The sequence below is a fragment of the Mastigoproctus giganteus genome, chromosome 2, assembly GCF_048544385.1.
Source record: "Mastigoproctus giganteus isolate SK-2022 chromosome 2, ASM4854438v1, whole genome shotgun sequence".
Lineage (NCBI taxonomy): Eukaryota > Metazoa > Arthropoda > Arachnida > Uropygi > Thelyphonidae > Mastigoproctus > Mastigoproctus giganteus.
The window spans coordinates 263085499-263112619 of NC_143576.1; the positions used below are offsets into that span (position 1 = coordinate 263085499).

The following is a 27121-nucleotide window of genomic DNA, read 5'->3' on the forward strand; positions in this document are numbered from 1 at the left end:
CCTTTCCGACCACTTGGTATGTAGTTTCATCCTGTACATTGTCATTTCGATCTCTAGCTTGGTTACTTCGTAGTAGGCTCGCATGACAAACGTGTTCATTTCGATGCTCCGCTTCACGCGTTGGCTTTTTCTTCTTTCCTGGAGGTAACTAGTGCAGTTGCACAGGAAGCACTTCCAGTTGGTTGTGCTAGATGGTATTCTCTTCCATTGTGTTAGCCCTATGGCGGGACTGCGTCACTTGCGCCGCTTTATTCCTCGGGGATATGTCTCCGACGTTTCGAGAGAACCCCCTCTGTTTCTTTCTCCCAGAAACTCGGGTTTTTCGTCCTACAACCAGAAAATCGGCCGCAGAATACGCACAATTCACAGACAATATACAAGCAGCAACATGGCCTTAGTTGCCGATGCACCTAAAATCCAATAACAAAAACAGGACCCCTCTGACTTTATCCTGCATCACATTCGGTGGAGTTTGTTCAATATTTCTATCTCTCATTTTCATCCAGCTATGGAGGTGGACCTGTTTAGCTTTGGCTTTTTGCACTAAGTGGTGGGTTATTGGTAGTGGGAATGACACCATATAGTGCTCACTGCCTCAGCCACCACTGTAACCTTGGGGTTGGTAGGTCAGATGAAGAGACTTTCGCTTTCTTCCTCTCGACTTTTTTCCCCCAGCAGGTTTCGAGCTCGGGTTCATCACATTAGTGGTCCGGCGTTATAACCATTATTATTAAATTCGCTGGTCATCATATCTCGAGTAACGGAGTATACTCCAGGTTGAGAAACATCACTAAAAAAATAATAATAATATTATTATTTTTTTTAGGCCACACGAATAATTAAAGTCATCTGCCGCTGTGTGTCATGTGTATGTTGATTGTGTGTATTCTATGGTCGATTTGTATGTTTTGCCGGACGAAAAACCCCAGTTTCAGGGGGGATACACCTTGCTATCTACGCCTGAGACCAACTAACTCCTCCATGGAGCGAAAAAAAAGCAGATTAAAGTTTCTCGCGTCATCGACGGGATTCGAACACAGGCCTTTTTCACCCGGTGTCGGGAGGACGGGGACGATACCTTGTGCTACCCCTCGCAGACGAAACATCATTGTAGTTCGCCAGATATGACGTGATCACACGACTGCCACAGTGGTTAAGGTAGTACTTTCGGTTCCTTTCATAGTCGTCTCCCACTTCGTCCCCCCCCCAATATTGGATGACTAATCCAAATACGGATGAAGTGTGTTTTGTATGTATGTACTCATAGGCCAGGTTTCGTGTTTTGCGGAAGTAAAGCATGGAATAAATCAAGGGGGAGGAACCTTGCTCTCTCTAGCTGAGATCGGATGATTATGTCCCTTATTGAAGAAGCCTAAAAAAATCATCTAGTCTCCGATTGGTATCGAACCGAGACAGGATCGGATTCTGATAGCTTTTCTGGTGGATGATAAAATGATGATGATATATTATTATTATTATTATTATTATTATTATTAGCTATATGGTGCAAGGAAGCCAGAGGCTTATGCTGCACCAACCAAAAAAAAAAAAAAAAAAAATTAGAGAGAGAGAGAGAGAGAAAGAGAGAGAGAGAAAGAGAGATTCAAAAGTAGAAGGAATCACCAAGAAAGAGAAGAATGATGATATCCAGCTGAGAACCCTGGGTGTGCCAAGCCCATACTCACCAGATGTGAGCCCCTGGGGTTTATGTGACTGATAGTAATTGAATTAATACCTCAGTACCAATTACACTATAATACTCTCCGCTACCGAACCCTGACGTCTTTAAATGAGTGACGGGGGTCAATGTACCACGCTGACTAAGGTGCATACGCCTATTCTGTTTTATTGAAAATAAATAAATAAACAGTCTAGATTAATAAATAAATAGTATAAATGACCCACGACTTCCTCCTTTAAAAGAAGTCGTAGGTAAAACAGAAAATATGCAATGTTTTAATGAATTTGGTGAGCTACAAAAATCTTTAATTAATAAAATGTTTCTTATGTTTTCAGAGATTTTTTAATTTAACGTTCATTGCATATAAAAAAAAAAGAAAAAAAAACTAACCTATTGGGGTCACCCTCGGTGATATCATCTACTCATCTGTGTTATGTGTGTTCTCTGGTCGATTTGCTTATTTTGCTGAACGAAAACCCCAAGTTTCGAGATGATAGGACCTTGCTATCTATGCCCGAGACTAGCTCAGCCACGAGGTTGAAAAACCCATAAAAGTTAATCGCGTTGTTGAGGGAATTCGAACCCGGGCTTTTTCCACCTGTCGAGTGGAGGATGGTGAATTTAACCACTGCGCGTACATGGTTTTTACATAAAGTTAATCTAAAATGACGCCTTTCCTCCCGCAGCCAGGTCGCATGGATTCCACCCCTTCTTTCCCATGTTCCATATTTTACCTATGCCACTATTATGTGAATTAGAATTTTTACATTCATTATTTTAGTGCAATTAATTGTGATATAAACGATCCAGACATTGATATATTTCTAAAAACAGTTTTCTATTGTTTTCTTTCTTGAAAAATTGGAACGTTTTAACCAGGAGGAAACCCTCTATTCGGTATTTGAGCTCGAGTGCACTAAATGAGATAAGATAGGATGAACGTTTGTAACTTATCAATTTTGAGAAACAACCAGGATTCATTGCGTTCCGGAGGCGGGTGTTGACACTTGCAGTTTAAAGCCGGTATGTGAAAGTTGTTTAGGAGGTATTTAATGTTATTATGTATTAGTCATTATAATAGTTTGAATCTCTCGATTTTATTCAAAATAATAATAAAAGAAAGAAAGGAAAAAACATCTTTCCTTAGTTGAAATGAAATCGGCCGAACGTCACTCGTAATAGAGTGAGCAACCAACTTTGAAATGGGTTTAGACAGGTGGATCGCACGTTGTCATTTTGTATTAAATACCGGTCATTACTTTGTGGGCGTGTAAATCCGTTTCGCTGCCTTTTCCGTTTTCGTTGATTTGGCTGACTTTATATTGTGGTAAATAATTTTTCCTCAAGAAGTTTCTGAAATTGGAAATTAGCACTTATACATTGTTTTCCAAAACAGAAATTTGTGAAATAATTTTATGCTTCGGGCTTATATTGTATATGTCTGGTAGCGAGGGAGGTAAGAGCTACACATTTAGAGGGGGGTGGGATTTTGTGTCGTGAGCTAGGGTGAAAGGACTAATGCAAGATGGAGACAATTTCTTTTGTCGAAGTTTTCATATACAGAATTAACCTCGGAAATTACTGCTTAAAATACCACAGTCGTAATGAATAAGGAGAGTCATAAACTTTGTCTAGATCTGGTATATAACCAATGAGCTGGACTCTGGCCATGGGACCCTTTTCATGTAACGTGTAATGACCTTCTAAGCCTTTATATTTTACCCTGAAATAAAACTTTGGTTTGCTACTTAAGTAACATTTGATTATCACGTGTGTGTCATTTCTCTTCATTTGGGAGCAGGACAAAATCTCCCCCATCGTCTCCAAAATGACCCTAATCAAGAGTGTTCATATATGAGCTGTTTTCAAAATTAAATGTAAAATCAAAAACAGAATAGAAGCTGACCGAGAAGGAACTTGTGAGTGATCACAACAAAACATTTTAGCAGACATTGATGCTACCAAAATTGGCCTAGTTCAAAAATCACCTTAATTTAATATTTTATTTCTTTATTTGGAGTGTTATCTAATAATTTGACATTGTAATTTTTATATTTCTTTTCTGTTTGTGGTAACTGCATTTTTAAATGTAGATTTCTTAATAAATTTCTAGTAATTACTATTGTTATTTAAAAAATCCTTGTGAAAATGATATATAAATGAAAACCCTTAATAAACAGCAAGTACTAAAAGTAGGACACTAGTGTGTATAATTTCATGAAACATTTGTCCCACCCACAATTGACAAATGCTGTCTCTCTGGTCTGAAGTTCAATGCCTACCTTGTGAAAGGGTCTAGTTCTCACTGACTTCATATAAGATTAGCTGTCAATTTTTATTTTAGTTATATCTCCCATTATTTATTATTCATACCTCTCATATTAATATTTTTCATATTGCTCAAATCTCATTAAACTCAATTTTTTTGTAAAATGAACAAAGGGGTGCTATTACAAAAAAAAGGCTTAAGTTTTGCAAATTACAGTGTCTGGAGACTAGGCACCAGCGACATGATCTAATAGAGCTCTATAAAGCCTTGAATTATTTGAGCATGCTCAATGCTGATGTGATTCTCCCTCTTGCTCAGAATAATCACCTGAGAGGGCATAAATTCAAATTGAGGAAAGACAGATGTAGGATAGACGTGTGGAAATTTGCCTTTAGCCAGCGGGTGGTTGGTTGGTGGAACAGACTTCCATCTCTTGTTGTGGAAGTTGATAGCCTAAATAAGTTTAAGGCTCAGCTGGACAGGTATTTCGAACGAACAGAGGGGTGAAGTGGAAGTGGTTATTTTTTTTTTTATTTATTTATTTTATTTTATTTTATTTTTTTTTTTTTTGGCTGATGCTGCATAAGCTTGCTTTCTTGCATCAAATGCTTCTACTAATGCTAATGAAGACCTCTTTATAAAAAAATAAATTAAAAAAAAATTTTTTTTTAAAAATATATACCTTAATTCTGATAAAATATAAGGTTTGGCCTTTATACAGTTTTTTTAAAATGAGGCATTTTATGTTTCAGTGGTAAAGGCCACACCTTATAGTTTTTTGGAATTAAGGTATATTTTTGAAAATTGTTTTTTATATATTTTTTTTTCTTATTTTATTTTTAATGAATAGAATTTTTCATACATTTTTATATAAATAAAGTATGATTACATCAAAAGAGATAATTTACAAAATTACACTCATCTAATCATATAAGAAGTGGGGAAAAGGTCTGAAATCTGGGTCAGGTATAAATCCAGGTAGCCAATATATGTATATGGCTGCACAGTGCACTGCTTGATAGATTTAGCTCAAATTTTGACACAATGCATTGTCACACAAATTAGGAATATGTACAGAATTTCAGCCTTCTATCTCTATTATAAGAGACTAAAAAAGCAAATGGCAGATTTGATGACAGAGCCAGTGACTTAAAATAAGGTATATAAAAATAAACAGTTCAAGGATCATTTCTATAGCAAGTAATGGACTGAATTGTAAGATTTTTGACAATAATTTTAATAATTAAAATTTGACAGTAGTGTTACTGTTTGTAATTAGCTATGACTCCTTTATATGTGGCAACTGAAGTTTAACATTGATAAATGCAAAGTGCTGCATATGGGTAGGAATAACCCCAGAGAAATTGTACCAACTGTGTGGTACTATGCTCAGGGTAGCAGATAATGAAAAAGACCTTGGGGGTAATTGTGCAGTCAGATGTGAAGTTTGCTGAGCAGTGCAGACAGGCTGCCAGGGCAAGTCATGGGGTATTATTAATGGTTTACAGGAATTTTGCTAGTAGGGAAAAGGAAGTGATTATCCCTTTGTATAAGGCAATGGTTGGGCCACCCCTTGAATACTGCATACAGGTCTGGAGGCCATTTTAGGAAGGATGTAGTTGCTACGAGTAAAGAGAATGGCAACAAGACTGGTGAGGGGATAAAGGGGTGCTTACCAAGAAAGGCTAAGTTCTACAAATTTCACTGTCTGGAGACTAGGCACCTGTAAAGTGATCTGATTGAGGTGTATAAAGCCTTGAATAGCTTGAGCAGGTTCAGTGCTGATGGGCTACTTCCTCTTGCCCAGATTACAAACCCGAGGGGAGCATAAACTGAAATTGAGGAAAGACAGTTGTAGAATAGATGTGTGGAAATTTGCCTTTAGCCAGCAGGTAGCTGATTGCTGGAACAAAATTCCATCTAAGGTTATTATTATATTAATACCATGTGAAATTAATAATATAGTTTATTGGGCTGTTCGCCTTCATTACTATACATTAAAGTGATGTTTTGAGTATCTTACCGATACCCATCATCATACCTGCTGTTGGGGAAATAGAAAAGATTAATAGTTGTAATTGTATGTAAAAAATTTGGTAATTGTAGTATTGGTAATATTCTGAAATATCTAAAATTTGTTTCTATTTCCCCAATGGCATGGTCTAATGATGGGTATCGGTAAGATACCCAAAACGTCACTTTAATGTATAGTAATCTAGGCGAACAGCCTAACTTTTGGAGTGAATGTATGGGAGAAATGGGAATTTTTTTTGGCTGATGTTGTATAAGCTTTTTTTTTTTATGAAAACTCCAAGCACAAGAGGCATTAGAACCTTTAGTACCGTGCTTGGGTTGGTGATTGAGAACATGAAAGAAGATATATGTTGATATTAGACTTGAACTTCTGTAGACTGTAATTTTCAGGAAATACGTGCGAAGGAAGGTTGTTCCAGAAAAGTGCAGTTGAATGATTAAACAAGGAAAATGAAAAGTTGGTTCTGTGAATTTGAAGTTGCACATTAAATGGATGTTGGCTGGTGGCAGCACGTGTTCAGACTGTTTTGAAAGAGATCGGGAATTATAGAAGCCAATTCTGAAGAACAGTGCCCATGGAAGTATCTGTAGAAAAGGCATACAGCAGAAACAGTACATCTATGAGATAGCGAGTGGAGAGACTGTTAGAGAGGAGTCATTAATTAACCTAACTGCCCTCTTCTGAATGGAATATAGAAGCCTGAGAGAGGTTTTGGAAGCACCGCCCCAGATGTGGGAACAATATTCCATGGTAGGGCAGATTTGCGATTTATACAGAGTGAACAGCTGTTTGGAAGAAAAGTGACGCTGAGAGCGAAAGAGAAAACCAAGTTTTTTTAGATGCAGAGGAAGCAATATTTTTAATGTGCTTGTGCCAAGAGAGATTTGAAGTTAGGGTAATCCCCAAAAGAGATGTATCATTTTGCCTAGAAATCGGAGTGTCACCAAAGATAAGCATAGGAGCAGAAGAATCCTTTTTGCAAGTATAAGACAAGAGTGAGTTTTAGAAGGATTGAAATCAACTAAGTTGTCTTTGCCCCACAGGAGAATTACCTGGAGATCGGCATTTAAGGAATTGGTAGCGGATATTCGAGAAGTTGAAGCTGATTGAGAAGGCAAATTTTCTCAAAATGGAAAGTGGAATGCATTGTGCTATCATCGGCAAAACTATGGATAGGATTTCCAGTCAATGGAAGGTCATTAATATACAAGAGGAAAAGAGTTGGAAAGAACTGAACCTTGGAGGACACCAGCATTAGTGGAAAACTTAGAGGATGGAGAGCCATCTACTATCACTCTCAGTGAGCGATTAGAGAGAAAACTGCATAACCAATTACAAAAACAGTTGGCAAACCATAAGATGGAAACTTCTTTAGGAGACCTTTATGCCAAACACGATCGAAATCCTTTGAGATGTCAAGAGCAACTGCTTATGTTTCACCGAACTTTTCCATTGAATTTCTTCATAAATGGGTAACGTAAGCCACAATATCACTAGTGGATCAACACTGATGGAATCTTTATTGCAATCGGCAAAAATAAGAAAATTTTACATGTATGCCTGATGCAATGCCCATAACAGCAAAAATGCTAGGGGTTGCTAGCACAATGCATTCCACTTTCCACAATCCATACTGGCAATCGTTGATCAGACAGAAGTTTTCTAGTTAGTTTAAGAGTTGGCAGTTAATTGATTTCTCCATTACTTTAGAAAGTGTAGAAGTCATTGCAATGGAACAATAATTGGATGGGAGGGATTTGTCACCTTTTTTAGGAACTGGCTGGATATGAGCAAATTTCCAAGCTTTTTGGAAATTTTCCAAAAAGGAAAAACAACTTTGGAATAAGAAAGTGAAAAAGGGCGGCAAAGAACAGGAGTAAGTTCAGGAGCACAGGTTTTGAGAACAAGTGGAGAAATACTATCAGGAACTGAAGCTTTCTTAGCATCAAGATTCGTCAGAATCCTTCTGACTGACTTTTGATGGAAGACCACAGGAGCCATTGAATGGAGTATGGTAGGAGGTGTTTTACCAAGATCATCAATACACAAGTTAGAAGAAAAATAGGATGCTAGCAGGTCAGCTTTATCCTTGGCTGAAGTGACAACAGAACTAACTGATTTGACAGAGGTGGGAGCAGAGATGAGCAAAAGTTGCAGCCAGTAGCTTTGGCAAGAGAACAGAATGCTCTGCTACCATTAGGGCAAGAAGCAAGTTTTCTACTCTTAGCCTGTTCAAAATCTAGTTTGGACTGATTAATAACTGCTTGATAATTGTTGCGAGCTTTGGTGTAGGCAGAAAATGAAACTGATTTGGAAACAAGCCAATTACAATATGCACCATTCTTCTCTTGAACAGCCTTAGCACATTTATTGGGAAACCAAGGTTTAGATAAAGGATGAGATTTTAAAGTGTAGTGTGGAATAAAGGATTCCATTCCTACAAGAATAATTTCACTGACACGATCTGAGCAAATGTTGACATCAGAAGTTTTGAAATAGTAATCCGACCAGGGAAAAGAAGAAAAGTAATCTCACAGGTCTTTCCATTTTGCTTTCTTGTAATGCCAAACAATACAAGATTGGGAATAGCCATGAGATAAAGGCTCCATTGGAGAAGAGACAATCACCAAGTTCTGGTTTGAGGTGCCTAATGGATCACTCACTTCAGCTGTGTACTTAAAAGGGTTGTTTGTGGAAAAAAAGATCAAGTGTGTTGGTTGCATGGTTAGGATTGTCTGGTATTCTTGTAGGTAATGAACAGTCTGTGCAAGGTCATTAGTAATTGCAAAAGCCTCAGCATCTCGACCAGCTGGATCGGTGTGACTAGAAAACGGAAGCCAACTGGAATTGTGAACATTAAAATCACCAAGGAAAATTACCTCACTGTTAGGAAAGTTTGACTGGAGAAAGTTAAGTTACAAAGAGGGGAAGTCAAAGAACTTCAAGTGATTAGTGGACGTGGGGGAATGGTAGAGACAACAGATGAATTTGGCACAATGAGGTGGAGAGATTTTAAGCCAGAGAAGATCGAAGAGAGGAGATTCTAAATTACCAAGTCTCTGACAGGGAATATCAGAATGGACATATGCACAAGTACCACCTTTGAGGTGAAAGGAATCGTACAGCGAATAATTTGGGCAACTGATATGAGCAGTAGTTGAATCAACCGATAACTGAGATTCTGTCAGAAAACGTATATGGGGCTTGTCAGACTGCAAGTGGAATATAAAAGTATTTGAAAGACTACTTCATAGAAGAATAATTGCCCACTACATAAAAGCTGGACTCCATGCCGCGAATCAGTTTGACTTCAAGTCAGGGACCTTGACAGTGGATGCACTGGAAACCCTACTCAGGATGGTGCAAGAATGTAAAAACAAGTACCTGCTCCTCATATCGGTTGACTTTGCTGTGACGTTTGACTCACTTTGGTGGCCAAGCTTCCTGGCGAGGTTGAGGGAGGCAGGGGTGCCAACCAACCTATTCAACATCATGGAAAACTATTTATCACATAGAAGAGTGGAGATCAATGTAGAATATCAAAAGATCACAAGAGAAGTGCACAGAGGCTGCCCACAGGGGTCGGTGCTGGGACCACTCCTGTGGAATATGGTCTTAGATGAGTTCTTGGTGATGGATCTGGGACCCGTCAGGACCCAAGCATTCGCTGATGACCTGATATTGACCATGGGAGTGGATTCCCGGGCCCAGTTGGAAACCCAAGCAAACCAGGTGCTGCAGAAACTCCAGCAATGGGCTGCAAAACACCAGCTCAAAATTTCACCCATAAAGACCTCTTCAATCCTGCTTAAAGGAACCCTGCAATTGCGGCGACCACCGCAAATCAAGATTGACAATGTCACCATTAAGTTTGTAAACCACCAACTTAAGTACCTAGGCGTGCTCCTGGACAACAACCTCTCGTTCCAGCCGCACCTAAAGTACATAAGAAAAAAAATCAGGAGCTATTCTGCACTGGTAGCCAGAGTTACTAGGAAAGATTGGGGACTCAAAAAAAAGAACACTGATGCTATATTACAAGACAGTGTTTCTCCCAGCAATTACTTATGCCTCAGCAATGGTTTCCAAAAACTGCACTGGCAGTGAATAGAAAAATCCTGGACATGATCCAAAGGACCATACTCTTTAACTATGACACGTGCATGTAGCACAGTGAGTACCCCAGCACTGCAGGTACTCACTGGAGCACTTCCTTTGGACCTGAAGGTTGTTTGCACAGGTCTGCTATACTTGCTATCCAGGGGAGTGGCAGCCACACATCTGGACTACACAACTGACCTAGCGAACAACCTAAAAACAGAAAAAACTAGACTACAGACCCACCTGCTAAAATTATGGCAGAGAACATGGACTGAGACCACCAAGGGCAAAATAACCAGAAGATATCTACCAGACCTCCAGAAAATCTACCAAAAACAGCCGACCTGGTACTTCCCAGGGTACCATATGACATCTATAATAACAGGACACAGACCCTACAATGAGAAACTGCACGGATTTGGACTCACTGAGGACCCCAACTGTACGTGCGGGGAGACAGAAAGCTGGAATCACAGTGTACGAGTGCCCACAATATGAAGACCTCAGATGGGTACTTATAACAAAAATAAGATACCTACCAAAAGGATTGGAATTCCATTTCATAGATACTGAGGATGAATATAGAGCATTATCCCAGTTTGCACAGGAGATGCATCGCATGTATGGGCAATACCAGAAGATGACCCCTATGGCATCCTCTCCGGAGAAGGACATTAATCACCATCTACAATGACTGACATCAAGTACCACTATTGAGATAATGTAAGAGTTGAGATAAGGACAATGTAAGGGTTGCAACTAAAGATGAGGGACACAAGCACAAGGGCGGAACTTGCCTCATGAGTGAAGAAACTTGTAAACAGAAATGCAGCAGTAGCTGCCAGTAACCATATGGCGATCTGAAGAGGGCACTCTAGCACCCTTCACTTTTATGCCTATATCCTTGGGGGACATTTTCGTCCTCTCCACCCCATATCTTCTACTCTGGTGGGGCAAGGGTATACCCCACTGAAAACTGGGGCCACCTACTCTATTGGCCCTATATTTCTGTCTTTCTTCCCCCTCTCTACCTAGGATAGTCATTCATGGGATGATGTCTCCTCCAGGATACGCTAATGAAAGCCCTACACACCAAAAATTTAACATGTCTAAATTACCTTATGCCCATAACTTGGCCTAGCAAAACCAAGCGATTCTACCCCTACGTCGACGTGCTTTTTTTTTTTTTTTTTATTTTATTTATTTTTTTTTTTTTAGGTCCTAGCTGCCGAAATCTTAGGAAATTAAGCAGCAGGACCTGCCAGAGTGAAACAGACTACTGGGTTCCTGGTCTGCCTCCACGGGGCATAAGTGGGGCAACGTTGGGCCTCATTAGAGGCCTAGGGGCTAAATGACCAGATGAACAGCGGTACAAGGCATTACACATATACAAAGTCCATACACTTTTAAATCTCTGGCTTTTCCAGTCAACTGGTTCACCCATAATGTAAACTATGCGGAGATGGGGGAAACCCCTGGTGCCGTTTGACCCTAAACACACTTTACATAAAAGGATTTCTAAAAAGCAGTTTTCTTGCCGGCTATTTCTTATGCTGGTGGTCTATGGTTTCGCAAGGCCACCACAGTTGTAAACAGAAAGAAATTGGAAACTACACAGCGATACGTACTTCTTACTATTTTGAGAGCTGTCAGCGCCCACGCACTCCAGGCCCTGACAGGGGCCCTTCCCCTAGATCTGGAGATCATCTGCCGTGGGATGCTCCAACTTTCAAAGGGCAGAAGTGTCACCTGCCTCGATTTCACAGCAGATCCCGCAAATGACTCTAAAATTGAAAAGAAACGTCTCTCCACATACCTCCAGCAGGCCTGGCAGACATCAACTAAAGGAGAAATTACCAGGAAATTTGTACCCAACATACAAGTGATTTACCCCAACTATCCTCCTTGGCTCTCCCCGTGACTTCTTACCTCCTGTCTGCTTACTGGACATGGGGCAATAAGGGATAAACTACAAGGCTTCAGACTCACTGACACCCCTCTGTGCTACTGTGGCCAGCGTGAAACGTGGGGACACTTAATGTACCACTGCTGCCTGTATGAAGATCTTTGCTGCCGACTTATTATGAACTATCAATGCAAGACCAGGAACATCTCTTCCTAATTGAAGAGGACATCTACAAAGCATTTACCCACTTCACCCAGGACCTCTTCACAAGAAGATGGACACAGCCACAACTGCAACAATAACCAATCAGTGGTTCAGTCATCACTGACTGAACCACTGGACTCTGGCAAACGACCAGCAAACAGCAAGCCTCTCCCTGCCTACAAATCATCCCTGATCTTGCACCTCAACAGAAACAACCCCACAGATCTACACCATGGACGAGAGTCAACCCCATGCACGTACATAAATCCTGGAGGAGACATCATCCCATGAATGACTATCCTAAATTCCTGGATGGGACACCATCCCATGAAGGAAGACATACCAATCCCAGACAAGGCTCAATCCTGGATGGGACACCATTCCATAAAAGACTTCACATCAACCCTGGATGGGACATCGATCGTGGACTGGACATTAAACAAAGAACTACTATTCTAAAATACTGGGTGGGACACCATCTCATGATGACTTCTGCAGCTCACTATACGCCACTTGGCAATCTGAGCCGGGTGCTCTTGCCTGGCTCGCTTTCACTCCTTTTCCCTGGTGGTGGGGGAAGGAGATGGCATCTACATCTCCTCCCTTTGCCACTGCCCCTCTTTCTCCTCCCCGTGGGACATGGGCTGCCCCATAGGCCACTCCTGGGAATGCCTTCTATATTATCCTCATATTTCTTACTTTTTCCACCCAGCCTTCAGTCTCTCTCCCCCACTTTAACTTCACACAAGCGTATGTCCCACACAGTGGAAATTATAAATATTCAAATCACTCACAACCCTTTCGGCCTAGCAAAATTCTAGCGTAATTCTCCCTTTTTTTTTTACATAGGTCCTAACCACTGAAATCTCAGAAAATTAGGTGGTTAGGCCTGCCAGAGTACTATTAATTCTTCATTGATTAACAACGGTACGTGGTGTCCATCGGCTGTTGTAGCCCATTTGCGACAAAGTTCGACTAGTGGTTTGTTGCGATATTTTGTTCTGAGCACCAAGGTTATATTCTGTGATGTGTGACATAGTGGCCCGTCTGTTTGCTTGCACAATTCTAACCATTCTCCTGTGACCTCTCTCATCAACAAGCGATTTTCTTCCACAGGAGTGCTGTTGAGAGGATGTTTTCTGTTCGTTGCACCATTCTCAATGTACCCTTGAAACTGGTGCGTGGAAAGTTCAGGAGAACTGCCCTTTCAGAGATGCTTTGTCCAGCACGTCTTGCACCTACTACCATGCCATGTTCGAAGTCCGTTAGATCACTCTTTTCCCCATTCTTGCTACGGTTTGTACGCTTAACTGATACTAGAAAGGTTGTTCTACTGAATTTATATCCACAACTGTGGTCATTTGACTTGCAACAAGTGGCAGCACAAGTGTGTTAGTTGTCTGATGGCACCAGGGGTTTCCCCCCATCTCCGCATTGTATTCTTTGTGAGTGACACAGAACTCTGTGGAGGCTAGAGATTTAAAGTGTGTTGGGAGTGGTCTGTTGTGTAGCATTATGTTCTGTTGTTTCTCTGACCATTTAGCCATTGGAACCCACTGTTGCCCACACTTTGCCACGGGGAGGCAGTTCAGGCACCCAGTAGATTATTTAAGTACCCTGGTAGACTCCACCACCTAATTTCCAAGGATTTCAGTGGCAAGGCCTAAAAAAAAAGAGGGTGTACACTAGAATTTGGCCAAAAGAGATTTACAAGAAAATGGTAGAATTTAGATGTTGGTTAGAATTTGGCGGCATTGTTAAGGGATGTACTTGGTCGGTTTAGTGAGAGAAGGGGGGAGACTGAAGACTGGGGGGAAAACAGACAGAAGAATAGGGACGATAGAGTAGTCATCCCCAAAGAGGTCAGTGGAGATGTGCCCCACCAGGTGAAGTATAGGGGTAGGCAGGAAGGAGAGGAGACAGAGAGCTGTTTTCACCTCCTCTGCCCAGGATGGAGTTTTAAAGAGAACTGGGTTAGAGTACCCAGTTCAGATCACCAATGGCATGTTGGCAGCAAAGCCACAGAATGTCTTCATCAGTGTCATGTCCAAGTAGTGTCAAATCCAGTAGGAAAGTCAAGCTGCCCATCCTGCTCCGGGGGTGGGATATTGTTAGTTGACAGTGGGGAACCCACCAGGTGAAGGGGTAGGAGAGAGACGCACATTTATTTCATTCATAATCTGCATTCTCACTCTACTTGCATTCTATTTTTATACTTTTTTTTATACTTTTTTTTTATACTTTTTGATTATATTTTATATATATATATATATATATATATATTTTTTTTTTTTTTTTTTTTTTTCAAGTTGTGTGTGTGTTTCATTCATCTTTTTTCTCACACATCGGGGGGGGGATGCAATGATGTGTAATGTAAATTTAAATACTAATTAAAACTAGGTTAGTGTGTACTTAACTATAGCATTAATGGTTTGTGTTCTTTTTCTCACACACTTACACTTTCATTCATCCTTCTGGCTTTCATTTCATTTATTCAACTCTTGCTTTCTGCACTGCACTCTCTGGGCATCTCAACTTACTGTTATTCTTCAGTTGTGGTGCAGGCCTAGCTGCAAGTTTTTTGCAGGCCAGGGGAGAATGCAGTGATAGTGTTTGTGTTGTTAGTAAATGTTTGTTTTTATATATAAAGGAATGTTGTATTCTTTTGGCCAATTACATTTGCTCTTCCACTCATTCCCATTCACTCTCTCTTTCCCTCATGCTACGTCGCTCTTTCTTTCACCAAAACTGCCATTTATTCCCTTTTACTATAATTCCTAGTTCACTCAGTGCCCAGCCCATTCATTCAATCTTTCATTCTCATTTATTCATTCTACATTGCATCCCTTTGCTACCAGCTTACTGATATTTTTAAGCTAATCTTCTTCTCTGGCTGCCTATACATCTCCCTCCCCTATGTGGTTACTTATTTGGCATGGGGCCCCAGGTTCCTACACATGGCAGGATAGTCCTGGGGAGGTTTGTCATGTCAGGGTGCAGAATACTGCTATCTTGACAGTTTTTAAGTCATCTGGGTGTGGTGGGAAACTTGGGTAATTTTAATTATTGATTAATTGCTGGGGGGCTGAATTGCCATTCTTTGGATAGTTCTGCACATTTCGAATACTTTCTGTGTGAAAGATGTAAAGGCTTTATAATTTGACTGTTCTATGATGAACAGATGTTCTTCTCCCCTGGGAAGGGGGCTAATCCGTGCTATTAGCTCTGTTCTGGGGATGTAATATATTATACATTATATAGAATGTGTGTCCAGTCTTCACTGTTGCCACAGGTGCAGTTTAGGTCATCAGTTAGGCCTAAGGAAGTTAGTTTTGTCTTTAGGGAGCAGTGACCTGTGAATATAAATGTTGCAAAAAGTCCAGGGGCATGCCACTTAGGTGGCTTTCGGCTAACAATTGCCATCCATGGTAGAAAACGTTTGGTAACCAGACCTCTGGTTTCCTGCTCCCACTTTGTTTGCCATAGCTCATGGAGCTTTGTGGCTATTCTTTTTTTTTTTTTTTTTTTTTTCCTCACCATTGAAGGTGTTGGTTGTATCAAGGGCTATTTTTTTTTTTTTTTTTTTTTTTTTTTTCCCCTCATCATTGAAGGTGTTGGTTGTATCAAGGGCTATCCCCAGAAATTCTGTGGGTATGCCCTTTTTAAATCTATAATATAAGTCGTTTTTGGCTACTTCCAGGTAAAGTGGGAGAACTCCGGCCAGCAACAGTAGCGCAGGTGGGCTTACTGTGCAACATGCTCTGGTAATAGTGAGTAGTATTGTCCTTTGTATTGATTTTAATTTATTCGGATTTCTAACTAGGGCCGAGCGGGTGAACCACGCACCAGCTCCATAGGTGATAACAGGTAGAAACATTGCACGGTATATGATTGCCAGGGTCCTTCTTTTGAGTCTCCAGCCTGCTCGACTGATCCTGGCAATCATACCTGCATAATATCTCACTTTCTTCGCCAAGTAGATCAAATGGGGGTAAAAAGTTAATTTTGAATCAGACTACTCCAAGATATTTTAGTTCTGTTATGTTACCAGAGTGTAGAAATAATTTAGTATATATGACACTAAGTATAATTAAATATTTTTTTTTCTTGTGTTTTTTTTTTTTTATATTAATAATGAGTGGCAGCACAGTGTATATTGCTTGCACATGACATCGGTTGATGGAATTCTTTGACTGCCTTATTTTGCAGGGTTTCTGACCTTACAAAATCTCTAACCTATACATTTCTATCTACTGGGGTTCACTTAAGAATAAGGCTAATACAACTCTGGATGAACTGAAGCCAAACAAACTGTACTCATGCCATTTGAACATATTCTTTGTGTGCTTCTGTTAGATGTGCAAACAAAGAAAAAAAAATGAATGCCTTCAAAAGCAAATTGGGCACCCTCTCCCAAGAGATAACAATTTCTTAATGAAATTGCAACTGTTCAATTACTGCAAACTGGGCTACATGTTAATCCTGTTGAAATAATTTTGTATATATAGGACACTAAGTATAATTAAAGATTTTTTTTTCTTGTTTTTTTATATTAATAATGATCCACTAATTATATATTCTGATTTCAGATACAGTTTTGAAAGAAATCTTTATTTTCCAGTTTAAAATGTCCAAACCAAAAACTTCTCAACTAGCATTGCACAAGGTCATCATGGTAGGCAGTGGTGGTGTTGGAAAATCAGCACTAACATTACAATTTATGTATGATGAGGTATGTCTAGAATTTTAGTAGTTTGATAAATTTGCTTTGTTTAAATAGCTTTTTACAATGGAGGAGATGGACAAGTGATGTGGGAAGTTTTTTTTTTTTTCTGATGCTTTATAAGCTTTCTTTCATTTGCCATTTGTACATCAGAAGACCGCTGTACAAATTGGAGTGGTATGGCATTAAGGGCAAGTTACTGCAATGGATAAAGGGATGGTTGAGTGGGAGATGGCAGAGTGGTAATAAATGGACACTGATCTTCGTGGACTAATGTTATTAGCGGAGAAAATGAAATGGAAAAAAAAAAAAAAAAAATGAGTTCCCCTGGGTTCGGTGCTGGGCCCATTGTTGTTTTGTGTATTTATCGATGAAGGTATATCAGGCTTAATGTCCAAGTTTGCAGATGATACAAAGGTTGGCAGGGTTGTTAATGACAGTAAAGACAGTATGCTACTGCAACAGGATCTAGAAAAGTTCGGCAGATGGGCTGAGAAGTGGCAACTGAAGTTTGACATTGACAAATGCAAAGTACTCCATATGTGTAGCATTAACCCAAGAGAAACGTACCAACTGTGTGGTACTACACTCAGGGAGGTGGAGGATGAAAAAAAGCCCTGGGGTCTTTTTTTTTCATCCTCTTTTTTTTTTCTGTAATCTCTCTACCCTATTCTCAAATTAATTTGTTGCTGCAATTGTTCTCCCAACTCAAACAAACACTCCTGAATTCTGACTTCATTTGAAACTTGACTTTCTCCAGTCTAACTTTCCTAACAGTGAGATAATTTTCCTTGGCAGTTTCAATGTTTACAACTGTAGCTGGCTTCAGTTTTCTAGTTACATGGACCCAGCTGATTGAGATGCTGAGGCTTTTGCAATTACTAATGATCTCACACAGATTGTTCATTTACCCTACGAGAATACCAGACAATCCTAACCATGCACCCAACATAATTGATCTTTTTCTCACAAAGCTTCAAAGTACATAGTCAAGATTGATGCTTGTCTAGGAACCTCAAATCATAACTTGGAGATGGTCTCTTCTACCATGGAGCCTTTCTCTTTTGGCCATTCTCAGCCTTGCATTGTTTGGCATTACAACAATGCAAAATAGTGATCTGCAAGATTTCTGATCTTCTTTCTCTTAGTTGGAATACTGTTTTAAATCTTCATTTTAATATGGCTTTTTTAAAATTCCTTTTTTGATTGAATTTAGTAATTGAATTACTTTTTTAAACTTTCTGCTGTTTTAATTCTCTCAATGTCTGTCAAACCAGGCCAAACTAGTGCTGCAACCAGTCAGGATCCATTTACTGTCCATCTTGGAGGTTTAGCTCTTTTCACACAAGTTTGTTCTTTTAGTTTAACAATTCATGATGTATTCAGTAGTAAGAAAATGTAGGGAGGATATGCTGTATGAAGTAACAAAGATTTCCTGTCCTTTTATGTAAATGTCATTTATCCAATCCTTGGTTTTCCAATAAATATGCTAAGTCTGTTCAAGATAAGAATGTTGCATATCACAATTGGCTTGTATCCAAATCTCCAGGTTCATTTTCTGCCTACAGAAAACTTCAACAATTGTAAAGCAGTTATTAATCAGTCCAAACTAGAATTTGAACAGGCTAAGAGTAGAAAACTTGCTTCTTGTCCAAGTGGTAGTCAAGCATTCTGGTTTCTTGGAAAAGCTATTGGCTGCAATGTTTGCCATCCTCTGTTCCTACCTTTGTCAAAACCAGATGATTGTATTGCCACTTCAGTCAAAGATAAAGCTGACCTGCAAGTATTCTACTTTTCTTCTAACTCATGTATTGATGATTTTGCACATTCCATTCAATGCCTCCCATGGTCTTCCATCTTTTTTTTTTGGCTGGTGCAGCATAGGCCACAGGCTTTCTTGCACCATGCGGCCATTACTAATACTAATATTATGTTAATGAATTGATGGACACTACACTATTATATCACTTCTTTTTTTCTTTAATTAATATATATCAGAGCTGCAATGGCTCAATATGTTCTACGTTATATATCAATTAGTTAAGAAAAGGAGAATTACTTCTGTGATGTCTTGTAGAACACTTACTATTATATCACGTGGTAGATTAAATAATTTTAAAAGAATTGAACCACTTCAACACCAAGCACTTAAACTATTTGTCCTCAGGCTAAAAAACAATGCTTCCATCAAGGGAATCATTGTCCTTCGTTGTGATTGTGGAGCATAGTGGTAATAATCATTTGTCCTTCGAAAAGCCGTAGGTTTGAATCTGCTCAATGAATCGAGAAACTTTTATGCGTTTTTGTTTTTTCCACACTTCAGTCGAGTTAGTCGCCTCGGGCGAGAGCAGCACGATTTTATTTTTATTTTTTTCTTTAAAAATGTTTTATTATTTTTAAATTTTTTATTTTTGGCAATAATTTAATGTATCCTATTCACCTAATGCTGAAAACTAAGCTGGGATATTGCTCTTCTAAACTGGGATATTGCTCTTCAGTATGTGACTATATTTCCTGAATGCTATCCATCCAAAATTTATTCTTCTCTTGACTTCCAGCCATTTATCATTATTACAGCTAATAACTTGTCCCAGATAAGTATATGACGCCACCTTTTCAGTTACTGCTCCTTCAATCATTATTTCCGTGGCATACTTGTTCATCAATACTTTTGTTTTAGCCATATTCATCTTTAGTCCAAAATCTTTACTAACTGTGCATAACTGATTAAGATTTTCCTCTAATTCTTTGGGATCGTGGCTTATAATCACAATGTCATCTGCAAATCGTAAATGGTTTAGGTACTCTCCGTTCACATTGACTCCCTTCTGCGACCAGTCTAATCTTCTGAAAGCTTCCTCAAGGGCAGCAGTAAACAGCTTTGGAGATATTGTGTCTCCTTGTCGAACTCCTTTCTCAATTTTAAATTTCCTACTGTCTTTGTCTAGTCTAATAAAGGAGGTAGCACTCTCATATATTTTCTTCAAAATCATAATATGTGGGGTATCTATGCCTTGTCTTTCCAGTGCCCGAAACATTGCCTTATGCTGTATGGAGTCAAATGCCTTTTCATAATCCACAAATGCCAGGCATAATGGTGTTTTATATTCATTTGCTTTCTCCATTAGCTGTGATATTATGTGAAGGTGATCCATAGTTGAGAATCCTGTCCTAAAGCCAGCTTGCTCTTTCGGTTGATTCTCATCAAGTATTCTTTCTAATCTGTTAGTAATGACCCTTGTGAACAACTTGTAGATGTTGGATAACAAGCTAATTGGTCTATAATTTCCAATTTCTGATTTATCTCCTTTCTTATGCAGCAAAACTGATTGCATTATTCCACTGCTTAGGCGTCACACCTTTTCTAATGCACTTTGTGAAGAGCCTTGCCAGTTTTTGTGTTATGTCTCTTCCTCCCAATTTTAACAACTCTACAGTAACTTCATCTTCCCCCGGGGCTTTCCGATTCTTCATTTTCTTCAATGCATGTTCTACCTCATCAGGAAGAATATCGGGTATGTCATATGTGTTGCTACTTTGCAATCCATCTTCCCCACTGCTGGTATCATTCCCTCGCTCCTTGTATAATTCTCTATAGTAGTCTTCTGCTATTTGAATTATGCCTTCTCTGCTGTTTATAAGTACACCATCGCTATTCTTCAGTTTCAGTATCATTTGTCTTTCTGTATTACTGCTCATGGCTGCTGATTTAATTCCTTTGTTTTCCCTTAATGCTTGTTCTACTTTTCTTGTGTTAAATCTTCTTATGTCCTCTCTGAGTCTCTTTCTAATGGCTTTGCATAACTCAGTATACTCAATTTTCTCCCTGTCAGTGTTTTTCTCGCTCTTCATTTGTCGTCTTCGGTTCATCATGACAAGTGTTTCTTGACTAATTTTTCTTCTTTGGATTTCTGTTTCCGTATAGGTTTCTTGGGGTTTATCACTTTCAGAAAGTTGTAATATTCCTTGTCGATATCTTGGTCCTCAGCAGTTTGCAGAAGCCCAAACTCGTTTTTAAGTTCCAGTACATACTGCTTTTTCTCCTCCTCTGTTATCTCCAAGACCTTTGTATTATTTACTCGAGTCAGTTTTTTCCTTTCCTTTCCTACATCTATATCAAGTGTACATCTTACCATTCTGTGATCACTTCCAACATTTACCTTATTCAGCACTGTAACATCATTCACAATATATCTTCTGTTGTGAGGATGAAGTCGATTTCATTAGTTGTTAATCCATTTGGACTCTTCCATGTCCACTTTCTGTTCACCCTTTTCTTGAAAAAAGTGTTCATTACTGACAGTCCTTGAGATTCTGCAATTCCTCAAGTCTTTCACCTCTTTTATTTCTTTCACCAATTCCAAAATTTCCTATAGTTCCTCTTTCTGCGCTGTTTTGCCTTTTTCCAAACTTGGCATTGAAGTCCCCCATTATAATAGTGTAGTGGGTTTTCTGCTCATCTAGAAGACTCAATTTCGGTGTACATTTCTTCAACCTCTTCATCATCATGGCTCGATGTTGGTGCATAAATCATTATAATCTTTAGCTTGTACCTCTTAGAAATCTTGAGTAGTAGTCGTCTTGACACCCTTGGTGATGTACTTTTGAATTCCAAAATGTTGTTTTTAAAATCTTTATGGACCAGAAACCCAACTCCACCTTCACTCCTTTCACTGTTTCCATTGGTGTACAGCAGATTTCCACTTGATAAACTTATAAATGATTCATTTCTTCTTCTTGTTTCAGCCAAACCGATGATATTCCAATTCACATTTTCTAATTCCTTTTCCAGCTCTAATATCCTGAATTCACCGATGAGTGATCGTACGTTATAACGTACGATCACTCATCATTAGATACTTATCATTAGTAGTGGCAAATGATGCAAGACAGCAAGCTGATACAACATCAGCTTAAAAAAAAAAAAAAAAAAAAAACCAACACTTCTGCATTACCTGTCCAACTCCTAAAAGTTTGTCTACCTTCTTAAATTTGTTCATACTACCCACTTCCATAAAATCTGATGGAAGTTTGTTCCAACAATGAACTTCCTGCTGGTGGAGGTCATTTCTACATATCTGTTCTGCAACTGTACTTCCTCGATTTAAATGTATGCCCCTTGTGTGTCTCTTTTGAGCAAAGGAAGGATGCCATTAGCATTTAGCTTACTCAGTCCATGCAAACTGAGACCCTTGAATCTGATCTCCTTGCAGGTGATCAGTTTCGGGAGGAGAAGTTTAGACTGGATTGCAGAAAGTTTTTTTATTTTAGCCAGCGAGTTATAAATTAAGAATAAGTTACCTACATGGGTGGTTGAGGCTGGCTGACAGTTTGGAGTAATTCAAAGGTCAGCTGGATAGTTATCTATGAGAGGAGGGAAATGCATAGGTTGTCTATTTCCTTTTCTTTTATTATTTTATTAATTATTTATTTTACAGTAGACTGTCGAAATAATGGCACCCCAAAGAATGGAACATTCGGGCTAACAACAGGTTGGGATCGGATTTTTACATACAGCGCAGATGTCTTGCAGTGGCGAAAAAAGAAAATGGCAAGTCATGTGATTATTACATTCGCCATTTTAAAAGTGAATTCTGTACTGATATCACAGATTATACCGCTTTTACATTTATTTTAAATTAATCCCTCACTTATGGTTCCTAAAGTTAATAAACCTCATACAGAGAAGAAAAGAACAACATTAAAGCTTAGTGACAAACTTTAAAATCCAAACTATTACATTAGGGTCACTTGGAAAGTTAATTCGTATACCTATTGTCTGTAAATTGCATGTGTTCTCTGGTCGATTTGCCTGTTTTGCTGGACTAAAAACCCGGTTTTTTGGGGGGAGGGAACCTTGGCAAGGTTTTTCTCCCTTGCCATCTACACCTGAGCCCAACTAACTCAGCCACGGAGTGAAAAAAAAGCCCATAAAAGTTACTCGCATCATCAACAGGATTCAAACCCAGGCTTTTTCCACTTGGTGTGGGGAGGATGGTGACAAAATCACTGTGCAACTTGTACAGACTAAAGAAAATATAATGGGGAGTAAGTAGGAGTGTATTAATGGCAAACTATAACATTGGATTGTCAACATGTTTGTTTTTTTTGTGCAGTTTAATAAAATTGCATTCTTAATCTATTTCTTATTTAGCCTCATTATTTCTGCATTAAATATATTAATGCAGAAATAATGAGAAATAAATCTACAACTTTCTGGATAATGGGAAAATCAAAATAATAGCACCTTGAATCCCCAAAGGTACCATTATTCTGAAAGTCTATTGTATTTAATTTTTTTATCATTTTTTTACTTTTTTTTTTTTTTTTTTTTGGCTTGTGCACCATAAGCCTTAGGGTTCCGTGCACCATATGGCCATTACTAATACTATTTCCTGATGATGAAATTTGCAAAACCAAAACTTATCTTGTCTCTGACTAATCTGGTTGCTCTGCTCTGCACCTTTTTAGCATTAATAGAGGCATATGATACAAGAAAGCAAGCTTATGCAGCATCAGCCCAAAAAAAAAAAAAAACTCCCATTTCACTACTCTGTTCATTCCAAATACCTGTCCAGCTCAGCCTTAAATTTATTTAGGCTATCCACAACAAAGGATGTAAGTCTGTTCCACCAACCAACTACCTGCTGGCTAAAGGCAAAATTCCGCACATCCATCCTACATCTGTCTTTCCTCAATTTGAATTTATGCCCTCTTAGGTGATTATTCTGAGCAAGAGGAAGGATCCCATCAGCATTGAGCATGCTCAAACCATTCAAGGCTTTATACACCTCAATCAGATCACCTCGCAGATGCCTAGTCTCCAGACACTGTGATTTGCAAAACTTAAGCATTTCTTCGTAAGAGCAACCCTTTGTTCCATTCACTAATCTTGTTGCCCTTCTCTGTACTCATTCAAACAGCTCTACATCCTTCATGAAATGAAGCCTCCTGACTATTGCCTTATACAAGGGGATAATCACCTCCTTATCCCTCTTGGAAAAATTCCTGTATATCATTGACAAGATACCATGAGCTACTCTTTCAGACTGTCTGCACTACTCAGAAAACGTCATATCTGCCTGCACAATTACCCCCAGGTCCTTTTTGTTCTCTACCACTGTCAGTTTAGTACCAGAGTTGATACGTTACTCTGGGGTTACTGCTTCCCATATGTAGTACTTTACATTTGTCAATGTTAAACTTCATTTGACACCTCTCAGCCGATCTGCTCAACTTTTCTAGATCCTGTTGCAGCAGCAGCATACTGTAATTAGTGTCCTTAACAAACCTGCCAACCTTCATATCATCTGCAGACTTGGATATTAAACTTGATATATCATTTATAAATACAGAAAACAATGGACCCAGAACTGAACCCCGAGGGACTCCACTAATAACATTAGTCCACGATGAGCAATGTCCATTGATTACCACAATTTGTTCAGCAGTCTTCCATGTGCAACGGTATCAAAAACCTTTCTAAGATCAAGATATATGATATCAGAGTTATTCCCTGCATCCAGTTCCATTGTGACCACATCATAGTATCCAATCAAATTGGTCATGCAAGACTTTCCCTTAACAAAACCATGCTGAGTCCAAACTGAAGTCTTGTCTAGATGATCCTGCCGGACTTCTTTATCCAGTGCCTCCATTAATTTTCCTGGAACAGAAGTTAAATAACTGGTCTATAATTACTTGTAGTAGTAGTAGTGGCATGTGATGCAAGAAAGCATGTGTATGAGCTTATACAGCATCAGCCAAAAAAAAAAAAAAAAAAAAAATCACACCATTCCCTCCAAATGCCTGTCCAGTTCATCCTTAAATTTATTAAACCTATCAACTTCTACAACGACAGATGGAAATTTGTTCCAGCAATTAACCACCCGCTGGCTAAAGGCAAATTTCTGCACATCTATTCTACATCTGTCTTTTCTTAATTTGAATTTATGCCCCCTTAGGTTCGTAATCTGAACAAGTGAAAGGATCCCATCAGAATTCAGCGTGCTCAACCCATTCAAGGCCTTATATACCTCAATCAGATCACCGCGCAGGTGTCTAGTCTCCAGCCACTGCAATTTGCAGAACTTAAGCCTCTCTTGGTAAGAGGATCCCTTCACTCCCCTCTCCAATCTTGTTGCCCTTCTCTGTACACGCTCCCCTCGACGTGGGCACCTGTACGTGTTGAGGGGACCTCCCAGTGACGCTGCTGGACTTCCAGACTAGCATCACTGGGATCCAACGCCCACAGCCTAGGTTCCGGGCTTACATCAATGGAATCCGACGTGTTTGCCGTGCGCTGCGACCCGTGGAAATTCGGAAAGGGGGATCCTGGTGGTTGAGGGGCCCAGCTTCAATACACCACTTTGGCCCCTGCTTCGACAAGACGGGTGGTCCTGGAAGGCCCGGCTAGGATCAATCGGCTAGTAGGTTTGCCTGCGAGGGTCAACCGTGTCAATGCCACGCCCCTACCCTCATGGTCCGAGGGACAGGATTCAGGCTGGCGGCGGTGTGGGTATAGTGTCTGGGTAGCCCTGGCGTCCCACTCCCGAGCGCATTTATTGCATGCTGGGTAGTGGGCGTCCCTTTGGGCTCCGTGGTGGGTGGGGAGCCCGGGCACTGAACAACTAAATAACCTTCATGAATCCTGAGAAACTTACTTCTTCAGGGGCCCCAACCCGGTCCCTATCTGAAAATATAGACGGAGAGGCAGATATTATTGCAACAAAGAGGCAGCGAACTGAAACATCATCATCAGGGCCTGTCCCAAGATTCCTAATTATTCATTCCACCAGTGAAAAACCGATTGGGAAAATGTCGCCCTTTTTTATTCAAAAAGGGTTAGATGGGTTAGTAGGTTCTCCCAAATCAGTTAAGAGGCTCCGTTCTGGAGACCTCTTAATTGAAACAAAAAATGACAGGCAATCCGAACATCTACTCCGAGTAACATCAATCGGAGGAATCCCTGTAACAGTGACACCACACAGAACACTCAATTCATCGAGAGGTGTCATTTCGGAGTGGGACCTTCTCGACGTGACCGAGGAGGAAATCTGCTCCGAATTAAAACCACAGGGAGTCATTGCTGTCAAGAGAATCACTGCGTGAAGGGATGGAAAAATTGTTAAAACCAGGAGCGTAATCCTGACTTTTAACACTCCTAAACCTCCTGACGAGATTAAAGCTGGATACATCAACTGTTCAGTGCGTCCATACGTTCCAAACCCTTTACGGTGCTTTAAGTGCCAGAAGTATGGACATTCTCAAATGGCCTGCCGTGGAGTCCTTGCATGCGCTCGATGCGGTGCAAAGGACCACGAAACAACAGCTTGTTCAGCCGCAAAACCCACCTGTATTAACTGTGAGGGCGAACATCCGGCCTACTCACGAGCATGCCAGAGGTGGAAAGAAGAAAAAGAAATTCAACGGCTGAAGGCAGAGCTAAATATATCATACCAGGAGGCAAGGAAATCGGTCAAACCCCTGAATATCAACAGACCTACCTACGCCCAGAAGGTAGCAGGGAGATGTTCCGTCGGAACTCAGACGGACATGATCATTCCTCCAAAGGAGTCTTTCACTCCCATCGCGCGGTATCTCTTAAATTCGCAAAAACCTACACAGAAGGACCAATCAGCTGCCACTCCTATATCGGTACCTCCTAATGCTCCACAAATTACAAAGGTAGTTATGAAAGAAAAGAATAAGAAAGGGGAAGTCCCCCCCTAGTACCCAAGAAAAGATGGATGTCGAGCAGAAGGAGGTACCCGAAGAGTCAGTCTTGGAACTCTTTGCGGAGGAGGAAATGGACACGGGACAGCGTCCTTTCTTCCCCAAAAAAGATAAATCCAAGACTGACAAAAGTAAGCCCTCAGTACCTCGGAAGCCGCCTGATGGACCCACCAAGCCAAAATAATGGCTAAATTCCTACAATGGAATTGTCGTGGATTCCGGCGAAATATAGATGACATCAAGGCCCTCCTGCAAAAGCACGAGCCAGTTTGCTTTTGCTTGCAGGAGACATATCTAAAGGCAAATGATGATCCCACCATGCACAACATCACAATTTTTCGAAAGGATAGAATTGCGGACAGCTCTGTACATGGGGGAGTGGCTATCCTTGTGGGTAACCATACCCCAGTGCAGCCCTTGCTAATTACAACCAGCATAGAGGCTGTTGCAATTCGCCTTTCAGTGGG

At 40.0% G+C, this 27121-nt stretch overlaps 1 protein-coding gene across 1 annotated transcript in view; it reads left to right on the top strand.

Moving 5' to 3' along the window:
- The first annotated feature begins 2964 nt into the window (after window positions 1–2964).
- LOC150090446 (ras-related protein Ral-A-like) overlaps window positions 2965–27121 on the top strand; it is a 66680-nt gene continuing 42523 nt past the window's right edge. The window contains exons 1-2 of the mRNA XM_090390316.1: window positions 2965–3008; window positions 16818–16928. Of these exons, the coding sequence (XP_090246442.1) occupies window positions 16824–16928 (105 nt within the window). The 5' untranslated portion in view covers window positions 2965–3008; window positions 16818–16823. The remainder of the gene's footprint in view (window positions 3009–16817; window positions 16929–27121) is intronic.